Source organism: Prionailurus bengalensis, chromosome C2, assembly GCF_016509475.1.
Source record: "Prionailurus bengalensis isolate Pbe53 chromosome C2, Fcat_Pben_1.1_paternal_pri, whole genome shotgun sequence".
In the NCBI taxonomy this organism is placed as follows: domain Eukaryota; kingdom Metazoa; phylum Chordata; class Mammalia; order Carnivora; family Felidae; genus Prionailurus; species Prionailurus bengalensis.
In genome coordinates this window covers 152466571-152493971 of record NC_057350.1, presented here as the reverse complement: position 1 = coordinate 152493971, position 27401 = coordinate 152466571, and the positions used below count along the sequence as shown (strand labels likewise).

At 49.4% G+C, this 27401-nt stretch overlaps 1 protein-coding gene and 2 non-coding genes across 6 annotated transcripts; all 3 read left to right on the top strand.

The window, feature by feature from the left end:
* The first annotated feature begins 915 nt into the window (after nucleotides 1-915).
* Nucleotides 916-6541, top strand: RPSA (ribosomal protein SA). 4 transcript variants are annotated; one of them, XM_043595696.1, is made up of 7 exons: nucleotides 916-1016; nucleotides 1831-1996; nucleotides 3034-3152; nucleotides 4685-4930; nucleotides 5659-5787; nucleotides 5894-6059; nucleotides 6379-6541. In XM_043595696.1, the coding sequence occupies exons 2-7, from the start codon at nucleotides 1864-1866 to the stop codon at nucleotides 6471-6473; spliced, it is 888 nt and encodes a 295-aa protein (XP_043451631.1). In that variant the 5' UTR covers nucleotides 916-1016; nucleotides 1831-1863; the 3' UTR covers nucleotides 6474-6541. The 4 variants fall into 4 exon arrangements, with proteins under 4 accessions (XP_043451631.1, XP_043451635.1, XP_043451633.1 ...); XM_043595700.1 differs by lacking the exon at nucleotides 6379-6541 and adding an exon at nucleotides 6180-6234 and having other exon boundaries at nucleotides 5894-6084; XM_043595698.1 differs by having other exon boundaries at nucleotides 1002-1243.
* On the top strand, nucleotides 2816-2966 carry LOC122492504. Its single transcript, XR_006299679.1, has one exon. It is a non-coding gene; the product is annotated as a small nucleolar RNA SNORA62/SNORA6 family (small nucleolar RNA).
* On the top strand, nucleotides 4992-5140 carry LOC122492503. The gene has a single exon (XR_006299678.1). It is a non-coding gene; the product is annotated as a small nucleolar RNA SNORA62/SNORA6 family (small nucleolar RNA).
* Nucleotides 6542-27401: the final 20860 nt, after the last annotated feature.

Below are 27401 nucleotides of genomic sequence, written 5' to 3'. Positions count from 1 at the left end.
CATTTCACAACATATACAAATATGTTTTATGGCAATACTTCCATTTAAAAAGTCAGATTTTTGGAGTGCCTGGGAAGCTTAGCCAGTTAAACCTCTGACATCAGTTCAGGTCACCGCTGATGAGTTCGAACCCCAGCTCAGGCCCTCTGCCTCTGCTTCTCTGTCCCCCTCTGCTTCTCCCCCTGTCCCCTCCTTCCCCCTCACCCGAGCATGCACTCTCTAAAAAAAAAAAAAAAAAATTATATATATATATCAGATTTTTTTAAATCTGGGTTGGGCTGGGTTGGGCATATGTTTAAAAGCTCTCCACGTGATTCGCAAGTGCAGCAAAGATGGAAACCCAATACATAAGTTAATAACTTGGCCGTCTCTTTACCATCATCTTTTAATGTGCAGGGCTTCAATTTTTTTTATTATTGAAGTTTAGTTAATACTGGCTTCAATTTTTTAAAATAATCTCCCCCACCCTGCAGGTCTTTAGTGGTTGCATAGTACTATATGAACGGAATGAATTTTTAATTACTAATCTATCGACATTGATTCCTTTTCCTCTAGAAAAAGAAACCTGTCATCTGTAGTGTTTTCCTTTTAAGTTTTTCAGGAAAATTTCCGGTAAGCGAACTTTCAAAATCTGAATTACGTACTGATAAATTGCTCTCCAAGAAATGAAAATAACTTCTCCGGCTTTTGTTGAACGAATACTTTGTCACGCTGTGCTCAACATGGCTCCCTACGTAAAGACACTTCAACTTACGACAGGGACCAGAAACCCGACTCGGCCTCCAGCGGCAGGTCCCTGATGAATTACAGCGGAGGTGGCCGCGCGCCGCGGAACTCCTTCGCGGCGCCGGAAAGCACTAACGTCGCAAAAGGCCCCGCTGGATTAGGCGGCCCATTCACCCTTCCGCTTAGCTTTCGCTGTCATTGGCTGGCGGCGGACTATATAAGGACGTCACTTCCGGCCGCCGGCCTTTTTCCGCGCTACCCAGAGAGGGGTCCATACGGCGTTGTTTTGCGTGAGTCCCCTGTGGGGTTCCCGGCGTCCCCCAAATAGTCCCAAAGGCTATTAAAATAGCCTTCCGCTGGAGTGAGGGGGTGCGAGGACTGGGGATGGAAGCCAGCAGGCAAAGCGGGTCTATCTCCGGCTCTGCGCCCAGCCGCCCGCACGTGGCCGAACTCGGGCCCGCGGGTTCCCACAGTGTCCCCGGAGCGCGCGGAGGTCGTGCTGGAGCCAGGGCACCGGGTGAGGGTGCGGGCCGGGCTGCGGCTGGGCGGCCGTGGGGCAGCAAACAGGATCAGCGTACCGCGCTGCAGTTGCTTCGGACCCCGGCGTTCGGCCGGCCGTGAGCTCAGGCCCCGGTCCCGGTTTACGACAGCTATTTGGGCTGCTTGGTGTATCCCGTTCGCGTTAAGATACCTGGCAAGGTTTTGTAGAAAACCAGTTGTGACCGTAGAGAGAAATAATTGTGAAGCGCCCTGCCTTCAATCCGCCTGAAAATAAATTTGTTCGTATCTGGTTATTTTTGCTCATCGGTAACTCGACTCCCGGTTGCCCCCTGGAATGTTAAGTGGCACATCACCGTTTTCATTTTGCTTAATTATTTGGGTGTTTTTCCCATCTCCACGCACTCAAGATGTGCCGCAGTTGTGTAATGTGTGGGATTGGTCTGTTCTGTTGGGTCTTTTTCCATTACACTACTGTAAAAGGTGTGGTCTTTGGGCTGTGTTCAGATAGGTTGCTTGGCTCGCCAGGGTAGTTAGAATGCACCTGGTCCCATAACCCACTGAAATGAAATGAAAATAGCTGGGTGGTTAACCGTTGTTTTCCAGGTTCCCGTCGTAACTTAAAGGGAAACTTTCACAATGTCCGGAGCCCTTGATGTCCTGCAAATGAAGGAGGAGGATGTCCTCAAATTTCTTGCCGCAGGAACCCACTTAGGTGGCACCAACCTTGACTTCCAGATGGAACAGTACATCTACAAAAGGAAAAGTGATGGTTAGTTGCTTTGATTTGGGAGGGAGGGCATTCCAACTAAGTAATAAATGAAACCAGATATCTACATCGGAAGTAAGCTTTGAGACTTAAGTGAACGTAGGGCACCTGGCCAACTCAGTTGATACAGCACGCGTCTCTTAATCTTAAAAAAAAATTTTTTTTAATTTTTTTTGCAAAAAACAAAAGCGTACTGGTGGTTTTTGGAAGGACCGCTTTCTGGGCTCCAGTGCAAGAGTATGTCAGTTGATAGGTTCTGGGACTTAGGTTGGGCCATGAAGGAGCTGTGAGATGTATAAATGATGAGGAAGCTCATTAGTTTATCTTCCATAGTGTCTTGTATTTCACAGGTACTGAAAGCAGGTTCATTTGAATTTTATTTTTTTTAAGATCTTTGTTTTTGAGTAACCTGTACTTAATGTGGGGCTCAAACTCCTGACCCCAGGATCACATGTTCTAACTGAGCCGGTCAGGCGTTCCCTTCGTTCAGCTGAATTCTGAGAGTAAAGTAGAGCAAGAGCTAAGACCTTAATGAGGAGGCTTGGAAGGTACTAGAAAAGGGAAGGTAGGTTGTGAAGACTTTGGAAGGTACGTTGGGCAAGGCAGTGCTTCAAGCTCAGATGGAGCCACTGAAGAACTTAAGCCTGGGGGTTGTGTGCTGTGAAGCAGTTTTGAGTGAAATCTGGCATTGAGACAGGTTGTAAGGAAAGTGGGGCTGGAGACCAGGAGGTGGGTGAAAACTTACCGGAATCTGGATGGGGCCTTGATGGAGGCTTAGGGCAGGAAAGGACCAAGAAGATGCACTTTGTCTACCGAATTAAGGCTGCACACTATTAAAGCTCAAGGTGGAGGCCAGCCTTGGCCGATGAACTTCTGAGTGTCGGAAGTGTGCTAGATAAATTGCAGGATTTTCGCTAACACCAGTAGAGCCTGCCTCTATGACTGGAGATTGATAGTACTCGCTGCCACATTCGGCCTTTTAGAACAAAGTCCGCTTGAAAATTAAGTCTGGTACTACAAAGCTCTCTGCCGTCACCTAGGTATCTACATCATCAATCTGAAGAGAACCTGGGAGAAGCTTCTGCTGGCAGCTCGGGCCATTGTTGCCATTGAAAACCCAGCTGATGTCAGTGTCATATCATCCCGGAATACTGGCCAGGTTTGGAAACAATAATGCTTGGTTTTTAGAAATCTTGAATTGCCCGGATTCAGTGTTTTCGGTTTACACGCTACTTGGTATCTGGTAGAGTGTCGAGCTTTGTTTTTTCCTGTGTGTTTTCTTGTGCTGCTAGGTACTGACCTAATCCTGTAAAAATGGCTTATCATGTGTCTCTGTAGTCAGACCTTTCTCTTGACAATGATGAAACACTGGGTCCAAGCTTTGGTGTCAACTCCAGGATTTTTCAGAAAGGTTTTCTAACAGGGTGCCAGTCCTCATCCAAGTCTCCAAGCAAGAGTAGAGATCTTTGCTAGCGTAAATAACTTAGTTTTTGTAATAGCCAATGGGTAAAACTTGTATTGCCCCATTTCTGTTTTGACAGTTCTTTGTTTTTCTGTGGAGAAAACCAGTGGGTTCCTTAAAAATTGATTTATGGTTGAGCCTTGCACAGCACGGTGGATTAGGGGCACCAACCCCCAATGTGGTCAAAAGTCTGTTTTAGCTTCTGGCTCCCCCAAAACTCAGCTGTTAATAGCCTTCAATACCTTTGGAAGCCTTACTGATAGCCAAAGTAGTCAATTAGCACGTTTTGTATGCTGTATGTATTACATACTGTATTTTAAAGAATAAGCCAGAAGGGAAAATACTGTAGAGTGCTGTTAAAAAAAAATCCACATGTAAGTGGCCCTGAAGAGTTTAAAACATGTGTTCCAGAGTCCACTACAGGAGGTTTAGCAAGGATTTCATTGACCCCAATTCTAATTTGAAAAAGATGTTTGACTTGGATTTTGACAGATGTTTAAATCGTGTAGTAAGACAGGTTCATTTGTATTGTTTAGGTTGACCATAAAATTGATTGCCACAAACCGAAGATGTGTTTTGCGCAGGGGGTTATTCTCCCGAGGCTGGCTTGTATCAGGACCCCTAGTTTGGTGCACGGTAGAAGACTTAAGGATTGCTGTAGAATGGACCCAGTGACCACTCTCATGGCTTTCCTCAGCAAAGATTTACTGAGCGTCCGTATTGGGCAGGCAGTGTTGCAGGGGGCTTGGGATGTAGCAGAAAAACTATAACTCTGCCTTTTTTAGGGATGCAGGAAATAAGTTTTACGGGGTAAAAAGAAAGGGTATGTTGCTGTGGTGTATAGGGTAGCTGCAATGGAATTCGACCAGAGCAGAGAAGTGCTTATTGGTGTGTCGGGCACTGTTGTCGTCACGGCCCCGTGAAGAATGTGGAAGCACACGAGTGACCTGCCCGGTTCTTGAAACCAGCCGGTGGGAGTGGGGAGAGCATTCCGGACAGGATCAGAGGGTGGGGCGTGCTTACTGTTTCTGGGCCCCAGTTCTGCAAGTAGTTGTCGGGTAACGCGGAGGACAAAGAATTACCGGGTGTCTGAAGTGCTTTGATGTTTTCACTGTCGGAAGGGAGCCGCTTCGGCGGTTACAGACCCGGGTGTCGGCACACGGACGCTTGGGGGAGTTGTGCGATGCCATTTCTCGAGCGCTGGTAACTCTCGATGTTCGTTCTTCAAGCGAGCTGTGCTGAAGTTTGCTGCTGCGACCGGAGCCACTCCTATTGCTGGCCGCTTCACTCCCGGAACCTTCACTAACCAGATCCAGGCAGCCTTCCGGGAGCCCAGACTTCTGGTGGTCACCGATCCCAGGGCTGACCACCAGCCTCTCACCGAGGCGTCTTACGTTAACCTGCCTACCATCGCTCTGTGTAACACAGACTCTCCTCTGCGCTATGTGGACATCGCCATCCCTTGCAACAACAAGGTAATAACGCTGTGACGTCACCAGAGCTCACGAGAGCGCTACGGAAACAGCTGGGCATTCCTCTGCACATTGTTAGAGCTTGGAGTTGAGGCTCTGGCCGATGAACTCACAAGTGTAGGTAGTGTGCTACACGAGGGGCAAGTCTTTCGCTAACACCACAAGGGTCTCTGGCCCAGTGAGTGGAGTTTGATAGTAATGCTTGCTACAAGTATGATTCGAGTGTGTCAGAACTTTAAGGAGAAATCATTTAAGCGGCGTGTGTGTTCGTCTGCTCTTCTCCGTATTTCTTAACTGCTTGGGCCTCTCGGGCATTACTAGGCCTTTCTGTTTTCAGAGCAACTGGATGAACTGCTATGAAATCCTAAAAAGGTGGGTGGCCTGTGATTCAAGTTGGCCCGGTTTCCTGGGTCTCAAAACCCTGGTTCCGTGTAAGAATCCCCCAAAGAGATGTTTTAATAGCAGTATCAGTGTCCAGGCACTCACAGGTATTTCATTTCATGGGTGGAGTCTTGATAGTTGTGTTTTAATCCCCCTGGTTCCAGTGACCATCAAGATGGAGATGAATTTCTAGAGTGCTCTGTTAGAAGTACACTCTCTGCAAACCAAGAGATGGGTCTCCTATCTCTTGGTACCGAGGACCTGGATGATGGGACAGATGGGTGGATTGGGGAAGGACGTGCTGTTGGGGATTGACCAAGCGCACTTGTTAACACCTGGCGCTCCCGCAGGGAGCTCACTCGGTGGGTCTGATGTGGTGGATGCTGGCCCGGGAAGTTCTGCGCATGCGTGGCACCATCTCCCGTGAACACCCATGGGAGGTCATGCCTGACCTCTACTTCTATAGGGATCCTGAAGAGGTAAGTTTGCTCCCCAAAGGCTTGTGGACACGTAAGTAAATCAGACCTCTTGGTTTGTGCTCAAGAAGTAAAATTTACTGGTCCCTGTATGCTTTGTCTTCACCAGATTGAAAAGGAAGAGCAGGCTGCTGCCGAAAAGGCTGTGACCAAGGAGGAATTTCAGGGTGAATGGACTGCTCCAGCTCCTGAGTTCACTGCTACGCAGCCTGAGGTCGCAGACTGGTCCGAAGGCGTGCAGGTGCCCTCCGTGCCTATCCAGCAGTTCCCCACTGGTACGGGTCCTGATGCTTCAGGCTGGCGGCTTGCATCTTGGGGGGTTTTCAGTCTAGCTTGAAGGATCTCCCTGGCTATGTAGCGTCGGAAGGTTTTCATCCCAGTGTGCTATAGCTGAGGTTTTCATCCCAGTGTGCTATAGCTGAGCTGCTAACTTGACAGATGGGAGTTGGGTGTTTTTGAAGTGGTTTGGCCTCGGGTGTTTGTCCTTTGAAATGTGTATCTGGTGGGATTCAGGGCACGGTGCTGGGTGGGGGTGGGGGTAGGGTGACGAGAACACTTAAGGGGCCTGACTGTTCTTTGGTGTTTCCTTAACAGAGGACTGGAGCGCTCAGCCCGCCACGGAAGACTGGTCTGCAGCCCCCACTGCTCAGGCCACCGAATGGGTGGGAACAACCACCGAGTGGTCTTGAGCTGCTCTTCTGCGGAGAAGCAAAATGGAAATAAGGTTGACGGAAAATAAACCGTTTCTATAAGTTGGGTCCATGTCTGTCTGTTTTGCATTCCAAATCAAGATGCCTGGCAGTACTTCAGGTCTTGATGTTCCTTTTACTTCTAAAGCCCACTCTTTTTTTTCCATTTTTTTAAATAAAATTTTGTTTTTTGATCATTTGTCAAGTTAGCTAACATACAGTGTTTACGGTGTAGTCTTGGCTTTAGGAGTAGATTCCTGTGATTCACTACTGAACATACAGCACCCAGTACTCATCCCATGAAGTGCTCTCCTCAGTTCCCATCCCCCCCCCCCAATCCCCCACTTCCATCAACCCTCGGTTCTCTGTATTTAAGAGTCTCTTAGGGCTTGCCTCCCTCTCTGTAACTTAGTTTTCCTTCCCTTCCCCTGTGGTCTTCTGTTAAGTACCTGTCTTTGACTTAACTTCACTTAGCATAATACCCTCCTGTTCCATTCACGTTCCAAATGGCAAGATGTCATGCTTTTTCATTGCCAAGTAGTCCGTTGTATGTATACACACCTTAAAGTCCACGTTAGTTAGAAGACAGTGCTGCTTTCTTGGGAGTTGCCCTGCACTTCCCTTTTGCGTAGGGAACAGCTGTTGTGAAAGTAGATTTAAATAATTGTAAATAGGTGGTAACCCTGGAAATATTTTTCCCTAGGTCCGACCCAGTATTCTTGTATTACCATCTGCATTGGTAAATTGTGTCGAGTCAGTTCTGAAGGAAATTGATTCTCAGTCACCACCCTGCTGTTGTGCACGCAGCCAAACCTTGGATAACATCTGGCATTTGAAAAGCCTGCCTAGGGCCCGGGTGGGATGCCTTCCACTCTGGAGCCACCAGAGCGCCCCCAGCCTGTCACCAGGTCAGCTTGCCTACAGGTTCTAGGAGGGTTGTATGGGTGTATGGAAAGGGCATTAGATGATGTTCTCCATATTTGCCATTGACTACACATTTTCAATTCTTTAAAATGTCTAGCAGCTTTCCTGATTTCACAATAACATTTGACCCATTAAAACTTCTCTTAAGGGGAATGCTTGGGTGGCTCAGTCGGTTAAGCATCAGGCTATTGGTTTTGGCCCTTGTCATTACCTTAGCTTTGTGGGTTTGAGCCCCACATTGGGCTCTGTACCAGCAGTGCCGAGCGGAGCCTTCTTGGAATCGTCTCCCTCTCTACCCTCCCCCATTCACGTGCCCACTCTCAACTTAAAAAAAAAAAATGAGAATGGAGAAATCTTCCCTCTTGGGAGAGCTGTGCATGTTCACGGTCCCTTATTCCCAGGGCTCCTTCCGGGGTGCAGGGATAATGAAGGGATCCTGTAGCCTAAGCATCAGTAGCTTCATGGGGATTCTGCACTGACTGTTCAGAGCAAGGGACGCCTCTACCGTTGGCCTGCAAAGCTCTGATGTGCTTAGACCTTGAACCCAAAGCACTTTCAAGTGCTACCAAAAGGTCAGCTCCACCAGTTCCTGGATTCGGGATGGCTGGAGTGAGGGACAGGTGCGGGAGGAGGACCCGGAAGACCTTGGGGTTAGGGGTGGCGTGAATGGTGCTAAGAGCTCATTTATCAGATTCTGCGGTGGAGGAGGTGGAGGAGGCTGTTCCCGAAAGGACTAGGAAAACTAGGTTTCCTGGCAATTTAGTCTGTGTTCCAGAAAATAGTCCTGACATCACATGTTGACTGGTAATTGCTGGCCCAGCTCCCATCCCTACCCTCAAGCCATGTGTACTAGGGGCCCGTGCCTTCCAACCTGGGCACCTGTCTGCATTGCTTTTGCTCCTTGCTCTGGCCCTTGCCACCTGGCTTCCCACAGCAGTTCCACCAACAGCCTTTTTCCCAGTTGGGTTTCCCCCAACTTGAACCCCAGACCGAAAAGACCAGAGACAGGATTCCCTTGGCACAGTTGGTTGATGCCCAATGTAATACAGCCAGATCCCAGATGGAATTTCTCACAGATCCTACTTGGGTTCAGCTTGCCCGGGGCCTCACACCTTCCTCGCTGCCTCCAGAATTAGATTCTGTTCCTCACGTCAACTGAGATTCTGCCCCAACCCAGGACCTAAGGTGGCCCAGACCTAAGTCACTCCACTCCGGGCCAATATGGCTGCAGGCCAGTGCCTTTGAGCCAGCCCGATGTGGAAAAGCATCTTAAACTAATTCAAACACCCATTTTTCGGCTCAGTGGTGCCTACCTGATGGTCAGTGCCCGAGCGCTGCTGAATCTAAGTGACTAATCTCCCCCTCCAAGTGTTCGCCCTGCCACCTGCCACTGGGGCTTTCCCCCATGGGCGTTGGCAGCCTTGAGTCTTCAGGGACTACTACTGGATCAAGGAGGGAGACCCCTCCCTCCCCGGTACTGCGCTTGAGTTGGCCGAGTGGGCCTCCTCTAGTCACCCAGGCACGGTCTTCCCAGACAGATCTCTTGTCCCGCCTGACCCTGGAAACTGCTGTGAATAATACACAGCTTTTTTCTTTATTGTGGAAACAATTCTTAACATGCGATTAAGCCTCCGGCTTCAGGATTTTCTTGTTCTTACCACAGCTTCCAGCTCTGGATGCACGTCTCGGGTTTTGTCTTCTAAACTCACAGAAACAATTCCATACGGAGGTCTGTAGAGTTTCCCCCCTCCTCCCCCCGCTTTCCTAAATACCTTGGGGACTTCTTCCGTAGGACACGTGTCTCGCATCCCAGTGCAAGGGCAAATCGGCATCCCCACTGGATTCAGCCTAATACCGAATCTGACACTTGGGAGATAGCACTAAGCACTCTCTGAACAGAGCAAGTGGTTAAGAGTAAATGGTAGAGATTTACTGAGCGTTTACGAAGGAGCTGGAGAGGCAAACTCCATTTGGCAAGCCTGAGGCTCCCACCAAGGCTTGAGGTGCCCACTCTCTCTGGCACCTTGTCCAGTGGCACGTGGCTCAGCACAGGCAGCTGCGTCGCCTGCTTTGAACTTCACTAGGGTGTGAGTCGTTCCCCTACGTCAGAGCTGCGGGCTCACGTGGTGTTTCAGGAACGGGCTGCGCTCCCTGAGATTGGCTTGGGTTGTGGTCTTCTGAGGAGTGGGCGGGTGAGACTGGGTCTGGTCTGGGTCATGGCCGAGCACGAAGGACACCCTCATATATCCCAGTGACCCGTGAAGGGACCCTGGCCATTGCATGACTGTTGACCTCATGTGCCACTAGGTAGGATAGCAGAAGCGGGCTTTGGAATCAGACACGCCTGAGACGATGAAAGCCCTGCTCAGCCCCTTCCTCCTGTGTGGCTCTGGGCAAGAGACAATGTCATCAAGTGGCCCAAGTGACCCTGGCATGGGGATTTTCATAGGGATGTGATTCAGGGATTGCTGAATGTAGTCCGGGCATGTAGTAAACATTCTACGTGTCACATTGTCTTTTGTTAGTAAGGAATTTAAAAATAATTTTTAATTGTCAAATGTACCATATATGCAGATGATGACAAAAGACATACTTGTATATCCTTGAATAAGAATCAAACGAAGGCCTCTGCAATCCTTACGCAGGTTTTGAAACCGAAAGGTGCCGGGACCTGAGAAGGTTGCCATGGGAACGTCCTGTTCCTTGTCCCGAGAAGTCACAGGGCTCCTCTCCTGCAATCCCTTGGTTCACTTGATTGTTTTAGCTAAGTAGGCCCTTTCAAGGATTGTTTCTAGTCGCCCTGTTTTTGAGCTTCCTGTAGATGGAAACATAGCATATCTTGTGTGATTTGCTTCTTGTCCTCGGTGTTATTTCTGTGCCTTTCATCCCCGTTGCCATGTTCCTACAGAGTCGTCCATGACATCAATATCCTGAATGACCATTTGGGTTATTTCCATGTTCTGGCCATTGTCAACAGAGCTCCTTTGAACATTTTTTGATCCCAGTGCACCAAAATTTCCCCACAGTGGCCTTCAACTCCAACTTCACCAGATAACGTCAGATGGTTTCACAACCGTATACAAAATCCTATAAAAACACAGCCACGAACCGCAGTAACTTGTACTGAAGACACCGTCCTTTCCTCAGTGGTCAGAACCCCTGCCTCTCAAAGTCCAGGGTCCATCCATGCAGGATCCCATGGCCTCCCTCTTCTACCCTCTGCTCTGTGGGTCAGTCCCTGGGCCAGTGCCCCACTGTCCCCTTTTTACTGGGATTTCATAATCTATTATGGCAACGGGTATGGCAATCCTCCTGCCTTCTTTTCTTCAAGAGGGTCTTGGCTATTATTGATCGGTTCCTTGTTATATACCTTTTTTAAAACAATTAGCACGGTTCTACTATAAACCCAGTTGGGATCGCATTGATTCTATAATTTAGGGCAGTGCCTACTGATTTACAGCATTGGGTTTTTTTGTTTTTTTTTTTTTTAATTTTTTTTTTTCAACATTTATTTATTTTTGGGACAGAGAGAGACAGAGCATGAACGGGGGAGGGGCAGAGAGAGAGGGAGGCACAGAATCGGAAACAGGCTCCAGGCTCTGAGCCATCAGCCCAGAGCCCGACGCGGGGCTCGAACTCACGGACCGCGAGATCGTGACCTGGCTGAAGTCGGACGCTTAACCGACTGCGCCACCCAGGCGCCCCAGCGTTGGGTTTTTTGATCCACGAACAACCTTTATCTCTTGCCAGTTTCTCATTTTATGTCCTTCCCTCAATGGAATTTTATAAGTTTTCCTGGAGAGGTTTTGCACATCTTCTGGTAAATTTATTCCTAGGTACTCAAGATGTTTTAAGCCGTACCCCTTACGAAACTACTCTTGGGGATCTCGTAGCAACTTTATCCATATTCTAAATAATGTGGATATCCGATGGTAAATGTCACCGTTGCCATGGGGCTTCTGACCCCGCCTGAGCAGTCCAGACCTTTTGTGCAAGGCAAGGATGGCATTACTAAATTCCATCCATGAAACGCCTGCGCCAAACCTCCAAGCCACACATTGTACTCCTTGAGTAGAGCAGAGCCTGCCATACTTCTGGTGCTAAGTGCAGCAGGCTTCACTTAGGAATAACCCAAGAATTAATCAGTTTTATCTCTGCCAAGAATCTCAAGTAAAATCAGAATTCAACATTCAACAAATATTTATTAAGGACTTACTCTAGAGCAGACATTATGCTAAGCACTGGGGATAGAGTAGTGAATGAAATCAAAGCTTGGGACCTTGTGGCATATATTTTGATCGGGGAGGCGAGTCATTAGTTAACAAGGAAACCATTTTCTATGGGGACAGAAGTGATGGGAACACGGAGAAGGTTTGCCTAAAACAAGAATCCTAGGCATTAGGCTATAGAAAAGAGAAACAAATGGAGAGAATCGTGGGGGAGAATAAAAAAAGAACACGAAGAAACCCCTCTGGAAGGAGTCTCCACGCAGCTTCACCAAGTGGAGCTGAGAGAGGTTTACTCTCATGGGGGGCTGGGGGCCTTTACCAGAGGCCATCGAGTCTCTTGGAGCCCTTGCTATGGGAAAGGTGTAGATCTCCTGTCTGCCCCCTGGAAAATTCACCTACATTCTTTCTCCCTTCTCCTTTAGATATGTCTGGAAATGAGTTGGGGACCAGGAAAAAATCTCTAACTGCATAGACATGTACCCCAGTTCTGTCCCCCGCTGTACCCTTAATGAAAGACAACAGCCCAGGGAGCACTTTCCCCTCTCCATGGTGGCTGGCTCAGCTCACACAGGCACAAGGCACACCCCACATTGCCAAGAAGTGCCCATGATCATCTCCCCACCAAAAGGCCCTCCACCACCTACTCAGCCATTGACCTCTGTTTTCCCTTCTACCCAATGCCCTATCCTAACCCAAAGGTATCTTCAATTTATGCTTTGCAAGAGAAAGGCACAGCCTTCAGCCTGGGAAAGTAGTTCTCCAGAACATCATGGCCATACATACGACCGTGCCCAGGGCCTCACAGGCCTGTAAGCCTGAAGGAATGACGGGCTGGTTTGACATTTATTTCAAAATCCCTTATAGAGGACTTTTGTTTTTGTTTTTGTATTAGTGTATATCATTTCATATGGATATGATTCTGTTAAGTAAATTGGTTTTCAAAACAATGTCTACGACTACTCTGCATTTGCAACTTAGAAATGAAGAAATATGATCATCACAATTTAAAAGAAACAGCAGATTTAACAATAAGACACTGTTGGAGAAAAGTCTGGTGAACTAGAAAAACATGGGAAGAAATTACAAGGAGAACAGAGGGACAGAAAATCAGAAAGAGAAGATACACAGAAGGTAAAATGAAAACGTCAAACATCTAGTTGGGAATTGCAGCAGGAGAGGAGAGAGAGAATGAGGAAAGTCGGTGTCAAAAAGAAAAGGCTGAGAACTTTCTGAAATTCTCAAGCATCCGCAAATTCAGGAATCCCACTGTGTACCAAGTAGGATCAATTTTTAAAAACGTATCCTTTACGTTGTTGAGGAATCATGGAAACACCAAAAATGCAAGTGTTCTTGAAAGCAGCCAAGGAGACAAGAATACCCGAGTGTTCCCATCAATGGTGACAGGAGACGGTCGAATGAGAAACACGAATGGTCCACCCAGCTCTGTTATCCAAGAACTGGGATAATCTAAAGACTTTTCCAGAAAACGAAAAGTTAATAAGGGGGGCAAAAGTGATGCCAGAAGGAGGCTGTGGCCAAGAGTGCTCGTGGTCCACCAATGTCCATCCTTCCTTCTTCCATAGTAATAGGTCTCCTGATTTTTGTAGCTGGGCATAGACTGGGAAACTGGTACCTCAGATTACCTGGTGGTAGAATGTTTGGTCAGGTTTTATTACCTGCATTATTTTGGAGGGTGGACTACAATTGGATCGATTATGTAGCATTAGGGAAATGGTAGGAAAGATCCAGAATGATGGCCTATGTTGACCATTTTTTGACTGCTTTGAGCAAAGTCACGAGAGAGACAAGAACTCCAACTAATTCTAGCCAGCCACTAAAGCAGAAATGGCAGGATCCAGAGTTTTGCTAATATAGGCACATTCTACCTCTGGTCTCCATATACTCGGCCAGATATTTCTGTATAACCAAGTCAAACAGTTACGAGCTATGCATCTGAAGGGGGAGACTTTAAAGGAGATAACATTCTCACTCTTTGGAAAGATGGCATGAAGGAAGGCGAGAGTAAAGTAGGATCCACGTGTTCTTTTCCATTACAAACCTACCATCAACAAGAAAGAAATCCGGTAAAATCAGATTATGGTAACAGGGCTTGGAACAGGAGCTCTCACACTCCCTGGTGGGCGTATAAATTGGTACAGTCTGGCATTATTTAGTAACATCCTTAGAGATGCATTCCTTGGTGGTAAACATTATTGAAAGGAAGAAAGCATCCAATTTCTGGGGTAAAAACCAAAAAGAGGAAAAAAAAGCATTCGATAAAATATATACAAAGAGCAGAGGGGGCATTTTGAAGATCAAGCGTTTCAATGTCTTTGTTAATAAGAGAGGTTCAAATGTCAACTTGAGACTAGAGAATGTCGGGGCCCCTGGGTGGCTCAGTCTGTCAAGCGTCTGACTTCATTCAGCTCAAGTCAGGATCTCACAGCTGGCGAGTTCGAGCCCCACATTGGGCTCTGTGCTGACAGCTCAGAGCCTGAAGCCTGCTTCGGATTCTGTGTCTCCTTATCTCTTTCTCTGCACACCCCCCTCATACTCTGTCTCTCTCTCTCTCAAAAAGAAACGCTAAAAACAATTTGGAATAGAAGAATGTCTCTCATCCCCACTCATTATATAATGCAACCTTGCCACTATCTCATGGGTGGAATCTGTGTCCTCCTTCAACCTGGGTGGAACTTTGCGACTCCCTCCACTAATAAGCAACAGTGGAAATGATGCTGGGTGGTTTCCAAGGATAGAGCATAAGAGCGCCCACCCCCTTCGGCCTGGGTCTCTTGGGACACTTGTTCTGGGAACACAGCCATCATCCAGGGCAGAAGCCCACTTGGAGAAGAAGCAAGGCCCCCTGCTCCCAGACCCGCGACCCGCGGCTGCTAGCCCACAGCCTGCATTCGCTTTCCAGTCATGGGGGTGATCCGGACTGGAAGTGGATGGTCCGGTCTCAGCTTGAGCCATCTCAAGCCGTGTGGAGCCAAGGGGAAGTCATTCCTGTCAAGCTCTGTCGACACTTGAGTGTTTGTGAGCAGAAGAAATGAAAAAGCAGCTTCACTTTGGGAAAGTTGGTCATTCCACAATAGGCAGCTGCTGTGATGGAAAATCCTAGAGGCATTTTCACCACGGTCAGAAAGAAACGGATGCCCGCTATCGCCGCTCCTTTGTATCATAGCAATGAACTTCTCAGGCAATTATACACCACAAGAGCCAGCTGACTTTCCTACAGAATTGACGGTAAGCACTTCTCCGTGATATTTTAGCGTTCGTACCTATTGCATAGGTTAGTTATGTAATGAACTGTCACGTGGCCACCACGTAGTTTGTGTGTTTGTTTTCCTATTTTTCACATTTGACAAAATTTCTCCTTTTACAAACACAGCTATCGTGAAAATCCTTGCGGCTCGGGGACCACATGACAGGGACATTTTCTGAACTCGCAGGGTTAGTAGCGACAAAAGAGAGTTCGGGGTTCAGAGTATCATCGCCCACCATACAAAGCACTGACTTTTGTTAATCTGATTCATGGTCGTTTCTTTGCCTTTCACCTCAGGTGGAGAGCAATTGCTGATCTGTTTTGATTTCAATATCCAGAGAGAGGCGGCAAGGCTTACTGCTTTGAGCATTTCGCCATGCCACGAGAAATGGGTCTTGGTAGGGGCGCCTGGGTGGCTCAGTCGGTTAAGCGCCTGACTTCGGCTCGGGTCATGATCTCGCAGTTTGTGGGTTCGAGCCCCGTGTCAGGCTCTGTGCTGACAGCTCGGAACCTGGAGCCTGCTTCGGATTCTGTGTCTCCCCCTCTCTCCGCCCCTTCCCTGCTCATGCTCTGGGTCTCTCTGTCTCTCAATAATAAATAAATGTTAAAAAATATATATTTTTTAAAGGAAATGGGTCTTGGTAGCATACGATCCCCTCTACCGACAATAATCTATGCCTAAGGTGATCAAATAAAAAAGCCACTGCCTGCCAGTGCTGCAAAAACAAAGAGAAAAATACTGTAAACTCTTACACCTTGTAATTTTGCTACTCAACGATATTTGCTGAAAACAATGTGCTCTTCCTTGAGCTAGGGACATGGGATCTGACAAAGAGCTAGTAACATTCCCTACCCTCCAGGAATTTACCCTGCAATTTGGAAAGAAGACAAATAGAAAGGCATTTATCATGTGAAGGCACTAAAAAGCAGAGAGAGAGAGAGAGAGAGAGAGAGAGAGATCTATACCACTTCTTTTTTTCCTGTAAAATGGTTGGTTTATGAATTAAAGATACAGTACTTGAGAAAAACCTTCCATTTGCTTTTTCAAAGAATTTGTATCTTTCACCTTACCCATGCCTGTAATAGAGACTACCATCTAAATTGGGAAAGTGGAGGAATTTATGGCTTTAGTTCATCTAAATCCACAAACCTAAGCAGGGCACCTGACAGGTCACTATCAGTCATCCTGTTAACCACAGGAGGGCAGAGGAACTCTGCATGTGACGGTTCCTCGCTAGTACTTTTCCAAACCCTGGTGAGGATCTGTGCCTTTCCCACCATCTGAGATCTGGTGCTCAGGACCAGAACGTGACACCCGGTGCTTAAAACGTGGCTTCTCACCTGTCACTCGGGCTCTCACCTTCACAAGGGATCCACCAAGAGACAGGTCAAAGGCCGGGGGGAAAGCGTCCCTTTTGTGACAGATTCACAAGGAATTGCTTGGAACCCCTCGTATCTTGCCAGTGATGGGCAATCCGAGGGGCTCAGTATCACCAGAGGACTTCCTCCAACTCAGATGAGCAGGACATTCACAATGAGCAGGCGTGGTTGGGAACGGGCGTCTTTCTCACCACACCTTCTTGAGGCTGAGAAGGACATGCTGTCCCATCCCGGTTGCCATCCCAGTCTGAGCAGGCCCAGAATGACCCTATCTCGGGTTGCTTTTTCTTGTCTTTTGTCTTAGACGATTTCATTTCGTTCGAACCTTCCAGGACCCACGCTAGTACATTACTTACCATAGCACAGACCCCAACCGGTTGTTAAAATGCCATCTACCATTGTTCAGGAGACCAGCACCTTAAATATGAGACTGAAAATTTTCAGTGAAGTAAAGAATATCCAGTTTAACTCTGCACAAAGAACCTGGTGCGTATTATACACATCCCAGATTGAGGTCTGCTTTTGTGGAACAACCCAGATAAATCTAATTGAGTTCTTGTTCTTGCCTTCTAAAGAATCCCCTTGGGCAGCAGTGTAGCCACTCCACTTGGGAGGTGACAGATCATTACCACCCTGGAACTCCTCTGGGGTGCCCCCCTCTCAAAGTCCTTAGCTCAAGGGGCTTTGAAATATTTTCCAAGGTGAGAAATCCTTACAAGAGAATGAACTAAATTTCTCATAAAAATGAAAGAAGTTTGGAATCAATGAGGCAAATAAAAGGGCAGTTAAACTGCACATTACCACTTGGGATGGAAAATAGAAATTGGCTCTTATGAACGAGACCAGGTTCTATGACTTCTAATCTGGTTCCAAAAGCTATTTCCAGTGAGGAGTCCTAAACATGTTTTGCGTTTTTTTTTTTTTAATCATTTATTTGTTTTTTAAATTGTTCATTTATTTTTGAGAGAGAGATAAAGCCTGAGCGGGGAAGGGTCAGAGAAAGAGAGAGGGAGACACAGATTCCAAAGCAGGCTCCAGGCTCTAAGCCATCAGCACAGAGCCCGACGCGGGGCTCGAACCCACGAACTGTGAGATCATGACCTGAGCAGAAGTCGGACGCTTAACTGACTGAGCCCCCGAGGCACCCCCCTAAACATGGCACCTAAAGGGCAACCTTCCTGTGCAAGTGCCATCTGTAGTTTAAGGGTCAGTCATGAAACTCGACCCGTATTTCACAGAACTTTGCTAACACACTGGACCCGCTTTTGGAATGGCCAAGCTGCTCCTATCAGACGATCTCGCACGGATAACTATTAAAATCTCTGTGGGGGAAATGTCAAAAACTGTTGCTGTAAGATACTTAAAAAAAAAAAAAAAAAAAAAAAAAAAGTAAGTGGAAAGTGGATCCTGGAAGGGAGTTGACCCCTACAAGAATGAAGCCACTGGATGAGTTTTCCATTTTTTGTAGCCGTTATCTTTTGTTAACCTCAGTCCACCGGAGCAGGACAGCTAAAGCTGGAATCGAATCCCGCGGTCTTCCAGCAGGAGTCGTGAGAACTAGTTGGAGGCAATTTAGCTAAAGTACCTGTAACCCCACTGGCACCTACTGGCCATCATCTCCTGCAAAGAAAGGAATGCATTTTCTGTCCATGTTCTCACACATCCAAGGATGGCAATGTGTACCCGAGGCCGTTCAAGGACAAAGGACATCTTTGTGAAATGACAGCACGTGGCAGGCATCCAGCGACTGTTTCCTTCCTTCTCAAGAAAGAGTAATAACATTCTTAGAGTTCAGATGTCACCTCCCCAAATTCCTCTTTGGGTCTCTTCTCTGGGCTTGGTTATTGTCTAAAAAAAAGAAGGGCGTCTGTCTACGGATGCTGGATCTCAAGTGTAAGTCCCAAGTCCAAGTGACTCCTGGGGAAAAAGAACAGCACGAAGGAGGTTGGTGGGAAAAGTAGCTTGGGGGGGACACTTAATATTTGAAGGAAAAAGGACCCAGTGACTGACAAACAGCTAAGGCTTCTTCTTTCATCCAGAAACAGGCAGTGGTAGGATATAGGCATTGAACCTTGGGCCACCAACGGAGGATTTAAGGGTCGTCCCTGTCCCGGCTACCGTCACAACCGGGCCTTCATAACTCTATCATCTGTGTTGACGTTCATGCATTTGTCTGTTTCCACGGCGTGGGCTTAGGAAACTCACCTGTCCCGCCTCCGTGGTGGCTAAATCCACTGGTGAAGGGCTAAATCCAACCGCGTCTGTCAAGGTCTTTGTCAGACAAGCTCTTGGTAGAAGCGGCCAAGTCTGGTCTAAGCCTGGACGTGGGGAACCCTTTACTCAGGAGCTGCGTGTTGGGGATCAGGACACCTCAGGGTTTTCACGGCTCACACGATCCCTTTGTTCTAAGTCACTGAGGTCAGCCCTCGGTCTTCAGTGTTCCAGCCACAAGCGGGTAGCCCGTGAGCGAGCACTTGGCTGGGCAGCCGGCGAGACCTTCTGAGCACTCGCCCTCAGCCAGTCCGGGAAGAGCCCGCAGGAGGGAAAAGACGTGGTGGTGGGCCTGGGCTAAGCGCTCTCCTAGGGACTCACCTTCTGGAGGAGTGAGATGGTAAAGCAGAGGGTGGAGAGAAGGTTGACTCTCTTCTCTTTAGGGCCCGGATCCGGGGCCCCTTTTCTTAGAAAGGCAAGCTCAGGAGCACCGCAGAGAATTATTGTAAAACTGACGTCCTGAGTGAACTCCTGAACGCGAAGTCAATCGAATGGCAGGACCATTTTCCGAGACCTCGCCCTGATTCCTCCTCCCGCTTCATTTTCAGTCTTCAGAAGTGCCTGGGCTGAGAGATCAGCCTGAGAGAAGGCTGGCCCGGTGAGTCAGCCCTGCGAGTGGCCGGAGCAGAGCACGGAGCCACGGAGAGGAGAAGGGGAAGCTGGGCGCCCCCAGCTCTCAGGGTCGCACACTGTACTGCTGACGTCTTCCAGACTCTCCAGGGTTATCTTCTGAGGTCAACATCTGGATGGGGCAATCGGACCCCTGCAGCGACTGTGGATGAGGAAGGGGACCTGTCCAAACATGTCTCGTGAGGGGCGCCTGGGTGGCTCCGTCCATTAAACGTCTGACTCTTGATTTTGGCTCAGGTCACGATCTCCCAGTTTGCGAGTTCAAACCCAGCACCGTCCGCACAGAGCCTGCCTGGGATTTCTCTCCCCCACCCCCTCTGCCCCTCTCTGGCTTGCGCTCTCTCAATAGTAAGTAAATATTAAAAACAAATTTTAACATGTCTTATGATAAACTTTTTTAAAAACTGAAACAAAAATTAAAAAAAAAACAACCCTGTCTTAAGGCACAGAGGAACTTGTCAACTTGAAGATTCTCATCCTGCACTCCCAGAGATTCCTGGCAATTCCCGGGACTCCGTATTTCCAAAAGGTTCTCTAGGCCATTCTGACACAGGGGGCTCCATGTAAAAAAACAATAATAATTGGGGAAACGCTTTTTTAGAAACTCTCATGTGGAGGTGCTGTGACAGGGTCCGGACAGAGAGGTGGAAGAGGAAGAGTGGGGAGAACAAATAGTTTGAATAGTATACAAGCCGTCTGTTGCTGCAGGGCACTGTACCTCAACTCAGTAACACTTGAAGTCGAGATTCCGCCGGGTGCTTCCTCTGGTCCGGGCCAGGCTCAGCAGACCTGGGCTGGGCTTCCTCACATGTCTGGGGTCAGGTGGCAGGACGGCTGGGAGCTGGATCATTCCCGACGGCTTCTCTCTCAGCCGGGTCTTTATGGGCACCATGCCATGTATCAGAAGAGTCAGGGTTTGCTCGAATGGAGGGAGGCAGGGTTTCAGGAGGAGCAGGCAAGTTCTGAGTTTCCTTTTGCGTCACCTTTGCTATTGTCTTATTGGCCAAAGCAAGTCCCCTGTCCAAGCCCAGTCTCAAGATGTGAAGGTTCCCCAAGTCTGGGTACGGGAAGGCATGAGCACATGCAGGGGCCGCGGTGACCCCGTGGAGGGATGAGAGGAGACAAAAGGCAACTAATCGTAAGACAAAAAATTAGGGAAGTTCCTGAGATTGGGCGGCACAGGGGATCCGGGCCCTGACCTCAGGAAGCAAGCAGGGTGACAAAGGCCACTGGGACGCAGCTGCCCTGGGGGGAGGGTTTCAGAAAGCAGAGCTGTCAGAAGCTGAGGTCAGAGAAGTTCCCTGCCTCAGTCCCCCACAGCCTCTAACACTGGAGCCTGTGCTCAAACAGGTCGGGAAGGGCGCACAGGAATATGGGGAACTGAGTGCAGTCCCCTATCCCTCGCGCCCGCGCGGCATCTCGCGCTCCCAGCAGGGGGGCCCTGGACTTCCAGCGACCTGACATCCCCCCTCCCCCCCATCCCCCCGCCCAGGACATGCCAGGGGGCTCCCTGCACCACCACACCTGCTCCTTGCCCCGGGAGCGCCCTCGCCCTGCAGACCACAGGGGCGCTGAAGCCGGGGGCTGCTCCAGGGCACCACGGTGCTCCCTCATCTGCCGGGGCCTTGGCGACTGGGGGCTCCCGTCGGATTCCTCCTCACTCCAGGTCCAGGGCACCAGCGGGCCCCCCTGGCGCCTACCCTTTGGACCCCACCTTCCAGCCCTGTTTGTCTCGGGCCACCCGCACTGAGCGCAGGCCTCCCTCCCTCAGTGCTCTCAGCAACTGTCTACAATAGCCGCCAATCCCCAAAGGCCCCCACTCAGTTCACAAGGGCACCCAGCCAATCCCCAACGACACCCAGTCAGCCCCCAAGTAAAGCCAGCCCATCCCCAAGGGTTCGGGGTCAGCCTCCAAAGGCCCCCAGTCAGCCCTTAAAGGCCTCCAGCCAGTCTCCAATGGCACCCAGTCAGCCCCCAAGTGAATCCGGTCAATCCCCAAGGGTCCCCAAGGGTCCTCCAAAAGTCTCCAGCCAGCACTCAGAGGCCTCCAGCCAATCCCCAACGACACTCAGCCAATCCCTAACGGCACCCTGTCAGCACCCAGGTGAATCCAGCCAATCCCCAACGGTCCCCTGCCAGCCTCCAAAGGCCTCCAACAGATTTCCAACGGTCCCCAGCCAACCCAGATCAGCCTCCAATAGCCCTCAATGACCCAGCATTCAGAATTTAATCTCCATCACTGGTGGGGTGGGGCTGGCGCTGGGAGGGCCCTAGGGGACGCTGTATTTAAGTGGGGGCAGGAAGGCTGTATTTAAGTTGCCGACGAGGAAGGTCTGCAGGGTGTTGCAGGCTGAGGGGAGGAAGGTGCTTGGAGAAGTCATAACTTGGGGGAGCCTCTCTGGTTAGCTAGTGTGCAGCTTAGAGCTGGGGGAGAGGGGCGTGGACAGCACTGGGTGGGAGAGTGGAAGCGGGTCAGGAGGCCTCTATGCTCAAATGGAGAGGGTCGAGTGGTGCAGTCAGATGTGTGGTGTGGAAGGAAGCTCTGGGGACGGGGGGGGGGGGGGCAATGGATGAAGTTCCTAGGCAAGTCCAGGGTGGGAAGCTGGCCAGGAGATTGTGTGGCTGAGCGACCAAGGAGAGGAGGTGGCCTGGTTTAGAAGACGGTCCTTTCGGGTGGAGAATTGTGGACTTGTTTTTAAAACTATAAGTAAGAGGAACATACATCACAGACCAGTCGGGACAGTGGGGACAGGGCTTTGAAGACAGTGGGCCAAGGGTGAAGGTGGCTGAGTTGCCCCTGCCCCTACCTGAGATGGGGAAGCAGCAGTAAAAGAAGGTAGGGTTGTGGTGGGGAGGGGGGGTGGGATGCCGAGTTCACTTTGGGAACGTTTTGTTTGTAAGCAGAGATACCCTGAGCCCATCCAGGATTCACAGGGAGAGGGGTCCAGGCTGTGGACATGGGGGTCTGATATGGGCTGGATTGACCAACATGTACTGGAGCCACTGGATGAAATCAGAGAGCTGGGCTCAGCCCCGTCCCAGGGCCAGGTAGAGGGAGAGAAAGTTCCAGGAGGCTGAGAGGGCCAGGCGAGAGAAGAAAATCCAAAGTAAAGGTGTCTTAAAGGCTGATGGAAAAAAATCCGCTTTGGAATGGAATTTGGAGTAGCTATTCGGCCGCACTCATGAAAATCGAAATGTCATTCCTGCCAGGAAGACAGAGGGAGGGAGCAGTCTATCCCTGCGGGCAATAATAAGGGGTATGTTGGGCAGAATTTAAAAGGAGCTATCGGACCAAAAGCGTGTCTGCTTCTAATTATCATTGTTCAATAGGAGTTCTGACCAAAGGCCTTGGTAGAGTCCTCCCCACTCTAGCCCCCCGCTGCCTTAAGCCCCTCCGGCCGGGCACGGGGCTAGTGCTGACCTTACCCCTGCGTTGTTTATAACAGGAACTCTGGGAACATCCTACATGTCCATCCACAGGGGAGAGGCAAAACCAGAGATGGTCCGTGCATGTGATAAAAACAGGACATACACCGGTTAACCAGGAATCCACATACCTATGTATCTGAAGAGATTCTAAAAACACTGCTGAACAAGCAAAAGTATACGAATATAGTCACGTGGACTTTTTTTTTTTTTTTTTAAATGAAAAAATACCTCCTGGGCCGCCTGGGTGGTTCAGTCAGTTAAGCAGTTAAGCCTCCGACTCTTGGTTTCGGCTCAGGTCATGATCTCAGGTTCGTGAGATCGAGCCCCGCTTGGGATTCTCTCTCTCCCCACTCTCCCTGCTTGTGCTTTCTCTCTCTCTCAGATAAACTTAAGACAAAGACAACAAAACTCCCATGTATTAAGGGGTATATGTATATGAATATAAAGCGTAAGGATGGGCCTGGAGAGAGACACCCCAGAAGCGGTTATACTGAGCAGGACTTGAGGGCACAGGGGTTTACAGCGATACCAAAGAGGATTTGAACTTCGATTTCCAACAAAGAAAATAGGCAGATGCAAAGTTACTGGTATAATTAAAAATGACACAATACTGGAAGTAAACAAGTATTTTTTTTAACTTTTGAAAAGTGTTTTATTTATTTCTGAGAGAGAGAGAGAGTGCGCACAAGCAGGGGAGGGTGGAGAGAGAGAGGGGAACAGAGGATCTGAAGCAGGCTCTTTGCGGACAGCAGCCAGCCATAGATGCGGGGCTGGAACTCACACAGGGTGAGATGATGACTGAGCCGAAGTCAGGGGCTTAACCCACTGAGCCACCCAGGCACCCAAACAAGTATTTTTTTTAAAAAGTACCTATGATGATGGGGCACCTGGGTGGCTCAGTCGGTTGAGCATCCGATTTTGGCTCAGGTCATGATCTCACGGTTGGTGGGTTCGAGCCCCGCATCGGGCCCTGTGCTGACAGCTCGGAGCCTGGAGCCCGCTTCGGATTCTGTGCCTCCTTCTCTCTCTGCCCGCCCCCCGCCCCCACTCTCTGTCTCTGTCAAAAATAAACATTAAAAAAAATAAAAATAAAAGTACCTCTCATGGAAAAAAGCATAAGCCTCTTTACTCCCAGATTGGCAGGCTTTCAAGCAGGCCGAGGCAGGGTTCCCAGGGAGGTGGGAGCTTTGGGGCCCGTCTGCTCTGTTTGGAGTTACTTGGCTTCCACAAATATTGTGCTTTCAAATTTATTGAAGTTTTCTTTCTGATGAGGATTTGCTAGCAATATAGGTCAGCTTTCTTAAAAGTTGGCAACAATGCCAGTCTCTGCAGGGGGATTTGGGTCGCCTTGATGACCGCTCCTCTGTCTACACTGGAGCCCCCACCGACCTCTGCAAAAGGCCGAGAACCTTTGTAGTCTATGCCCAAGAAAGGAAAAGAAAAGAGGGGGGCGTCTTCTTGATTATGAGCTGACTTGGAGCCCCCCTCCTGCCCTCCCCCAGCCTGGCCAGCATCCCCGCTCATTCTGTCCTTTGCACAGTTCTCCAGCTGCACGCAAGATCAAGGCAGCTGAAAGCCCAGCCTCGGGACAGGATGCCTCCACTCTGGAAGAGGCGTCTTCTGTCCTCTGGCGGCCACCTGCTCATCTACAGGCCTTGGAGGGACAGTGCGTGTCTGTGTGAGTGTCTTAAGTGTGTGGATGTGTGTTTGTTGGCGTGGCCGTCCTGGAGAAGCCGGTGTGTTTAGCGGAAGGAAGGGGAGAGGTCCTCACTTTAGTTGAGGGGACTGAGTATCCCAGATGTGGGGACATGGGGGGACCCCAGGTGGAGACCTCTGAACGGAGTGGAGGAGAAAGAGATGCTTTCGCCTTCCCTGGGACCAAGCTCACGGGGCTGCCCAGAGGGCTCCGGGAGAGGGCACATTGGCCGACAGGCCCCAGGATGCTTACTGAGGCCTCAGAAACGTTTTCCCAGGGAAGAGAGCCCTTTCCTACCACCCGCCGTGCTGCGCCCGGGTAGTTTTGGTTTTTTTTTGGTTTTTTTTTGAATTTTTTTCAACGTTTATTTATTTTGGGGACAGAGAGAGACAGGGCATGAACGGGGGAGGGGCAGAGAGAGAGGGAGACACAGAATCGGAAACAGGCTCCAGGCTCCGAGCCATCAGCCCAGAGCCCGACGCGGGGCTCGAACTCCCGGACCGCGAGATCGTGACCTGGCTGAAGCCGGACGCTTAACCGACTGCGCCACCCAGGCGCCCCCCCCCCCCCCCCCCCCCCCCCGGGTAGTTTTTTAAAAGTGTCTTTGGAGGGGAGCTGGAGCCCTGAGTCTTGGTAGGGAGAGGGTCAAGTTGAAGCCTTTCCAACTCAACTGTGTGCCCAGGAATGGGAGGGTCACTCTTGGGGTGATCACAGCAGGCCAGGGGCTTGTGGTTTCCCCCCACTTCCTGTATCTGCCATGTGCTCCCCTGTGAACCCTCCCCCCTCCCTTCTTTAAGCCCCTCCCCCCAGCCTTTGTTTCCCCTGTGACATCCTAGCTTCTTCCCATCCCAACTAAGGACGCCCCCTTCTGGCCTTGGCTGGGAAGTAAACCTGTATGCTTTTGCCCCAGATGTCAGCACGTTTGTTGCGAAGGATAATTCTACCAAGGCAGCGCGTGAAGTAAAGGAAGTTCTGGAAAACGTGAAATGTCATAACCATCCCCTCGAAGCATTCTTCTAAGAACATATTGAACCATGCAGAGAGGCCAGCGGGTGGCCGTGAGAGGCAGGTGGGAAACCCAGGGGTCGGAGGGGAGAGGCAGGTGCCCGCACAGAGGGACCCGAACGACGCTGTCATTTTTAGGAAGGGTGTTAATTTTAACATGGTGAGGGGAAAGCCGGGTGTAGAGACCGGAGGCTGAGGAGCTGGCCCAATGGCACTGAGTAGTTAGTGGTGGCGGGGGATTCTGAGAACAACGTGGGGCTCGGCTCAGCTCTGGCCAGGCCCTCTGTGTGGAAGGGAGGGGACAGTGCCCGCCGGTGCAGGTGCGTGACCGGTGTGCAGATGCCCGGGGTGAGGGGCTGGCCGTATTCCCACTGGGCTCTGGGCCTGCTCCTGCTCTGATTCACAGCAGAAGGAAGCGGGAGGGCGAGCAGGTGGCTTTATCTTCCCAGGAGGGCTGGAGTGATTTCTTTAACTATTTTTTTTCTTGCTTTCCTGTCACTACATATATAGAGATGCTTTCCTCAAAACATACCGTGTCAATTGTTTTCTGATCTTTCCTTTCTCCCATGGTCCCAGAGCTCCTACCCTGGGGATAGCTTGGTTGACTTGACTTTGTTTGACGCCTAACCATGCCCCTTTGATTCATACGTTGTTCAGTTTTCCTGTGTGTGTGTGTGTGTGTGTGTGTGTGTGTGTGTTTAAACCAACGTTATTAAGATATAATTCATGTACGATACAATGTAGCTATTAAGAGGGTGCGATTTCTGTGTTTTTTTCAATATACTCAAGTGGTTGTGCAACCTTCTTCATACTCAATTTTAGAACATTTTCCTTATCCCGAAAAGAAACCATGCCCATTAGCAGTTATCCCCTATGTCCCTTTCCCACCTCCCTTCTCTTTCTCCAACCCTAGGCAACTGCTAATGTGCTGACTGTCTCTATAGATACCTTCTGTTCTGGACGATTCATATAAATGGAATCATACAACATATGGTCCTTAGCCCTTTGTGACTGGTTTCTTACTTGAGCATAATGTTCTCAAGATTCATCCATATTGTAGCCTGTGGCAGGACTTTTTTCTTTAAGTTTTTGTATTTTGGGAGACAAAGTGCCCTCAAACAAGAGCAGGGGAGGGATAGAGAGAGAGGGAGAGACGGAGAATCCCAAGCAGGCTCTACACCGTCAGGGGCTCGAATTCATGAACCATGAGATCATGACCTGAGCCCAAATCATGAGTCGTCTGACTCGCGACTTAACCAACTGAGCCACCCAGGCACCCCGGTGCGTTATTTCTTTTTCTTGCGGAATAACCTACCATCGTATGGATATGCCACGCTGAAAAAATCTGTTTCCCAGTTGATGGACATTTGGGTTGTTTCCACTTTTGAGCTGTCATAAATAACGCTATTACGAACGTTTGTGTACAAGTGTTTGTGTGGGTATATGGTTTCATTTCTTTTGCTCATATCCCTAGGAGTGGAATTGCTGGATTATACCTTAAGAAACTACTAGACGGTTTTCCAAGGTGGCTGGGCCATTTTACCTTCCCATCGGCAGTGGCTGATGATTTCTCTTTATGTCCCCACCAGTACTGGTATTATCTGCCTTTTACGTTGCGGTGTTGACGTGCATCTCCCTGATGACTAGATGCCTACTGGCCATCTGTTTTCCTTCTTTTAGAGAGCTACCTATTCGGATCCTTTGCCCGCTTTCGAATTGGGTCCGTTTGTTTTTGAGTTTCCTGTAGTGGAAGCATAGCACGTTTACTATGCTTTGTGTGATCTGTTTCCTTTCCTCGATGTTATTTCTGTGCTTCTGTCAACAGTCGCCATGCTCCTGTCGAGTCATTCACGACACGTCCTGCTGTAACAAAACACCACGGACTGGGTAGTTTATGGTCAACAGAAACGTATTGCTCACAGCTCTGGAGACTGGAAGTTACAGATCAGGATGGCAGCATGGTCAAATGAGGGTCCTCTTCTGGGTCAGGGTAGAAGGGCTAGGGAGCTCTGTGACATCTATCTGTTAAGAGCACTGATTCCATTTCTGAGGGCTCCACCCCATGACCTAATCACCTCCCAAGGCCCCATGTCCTAATA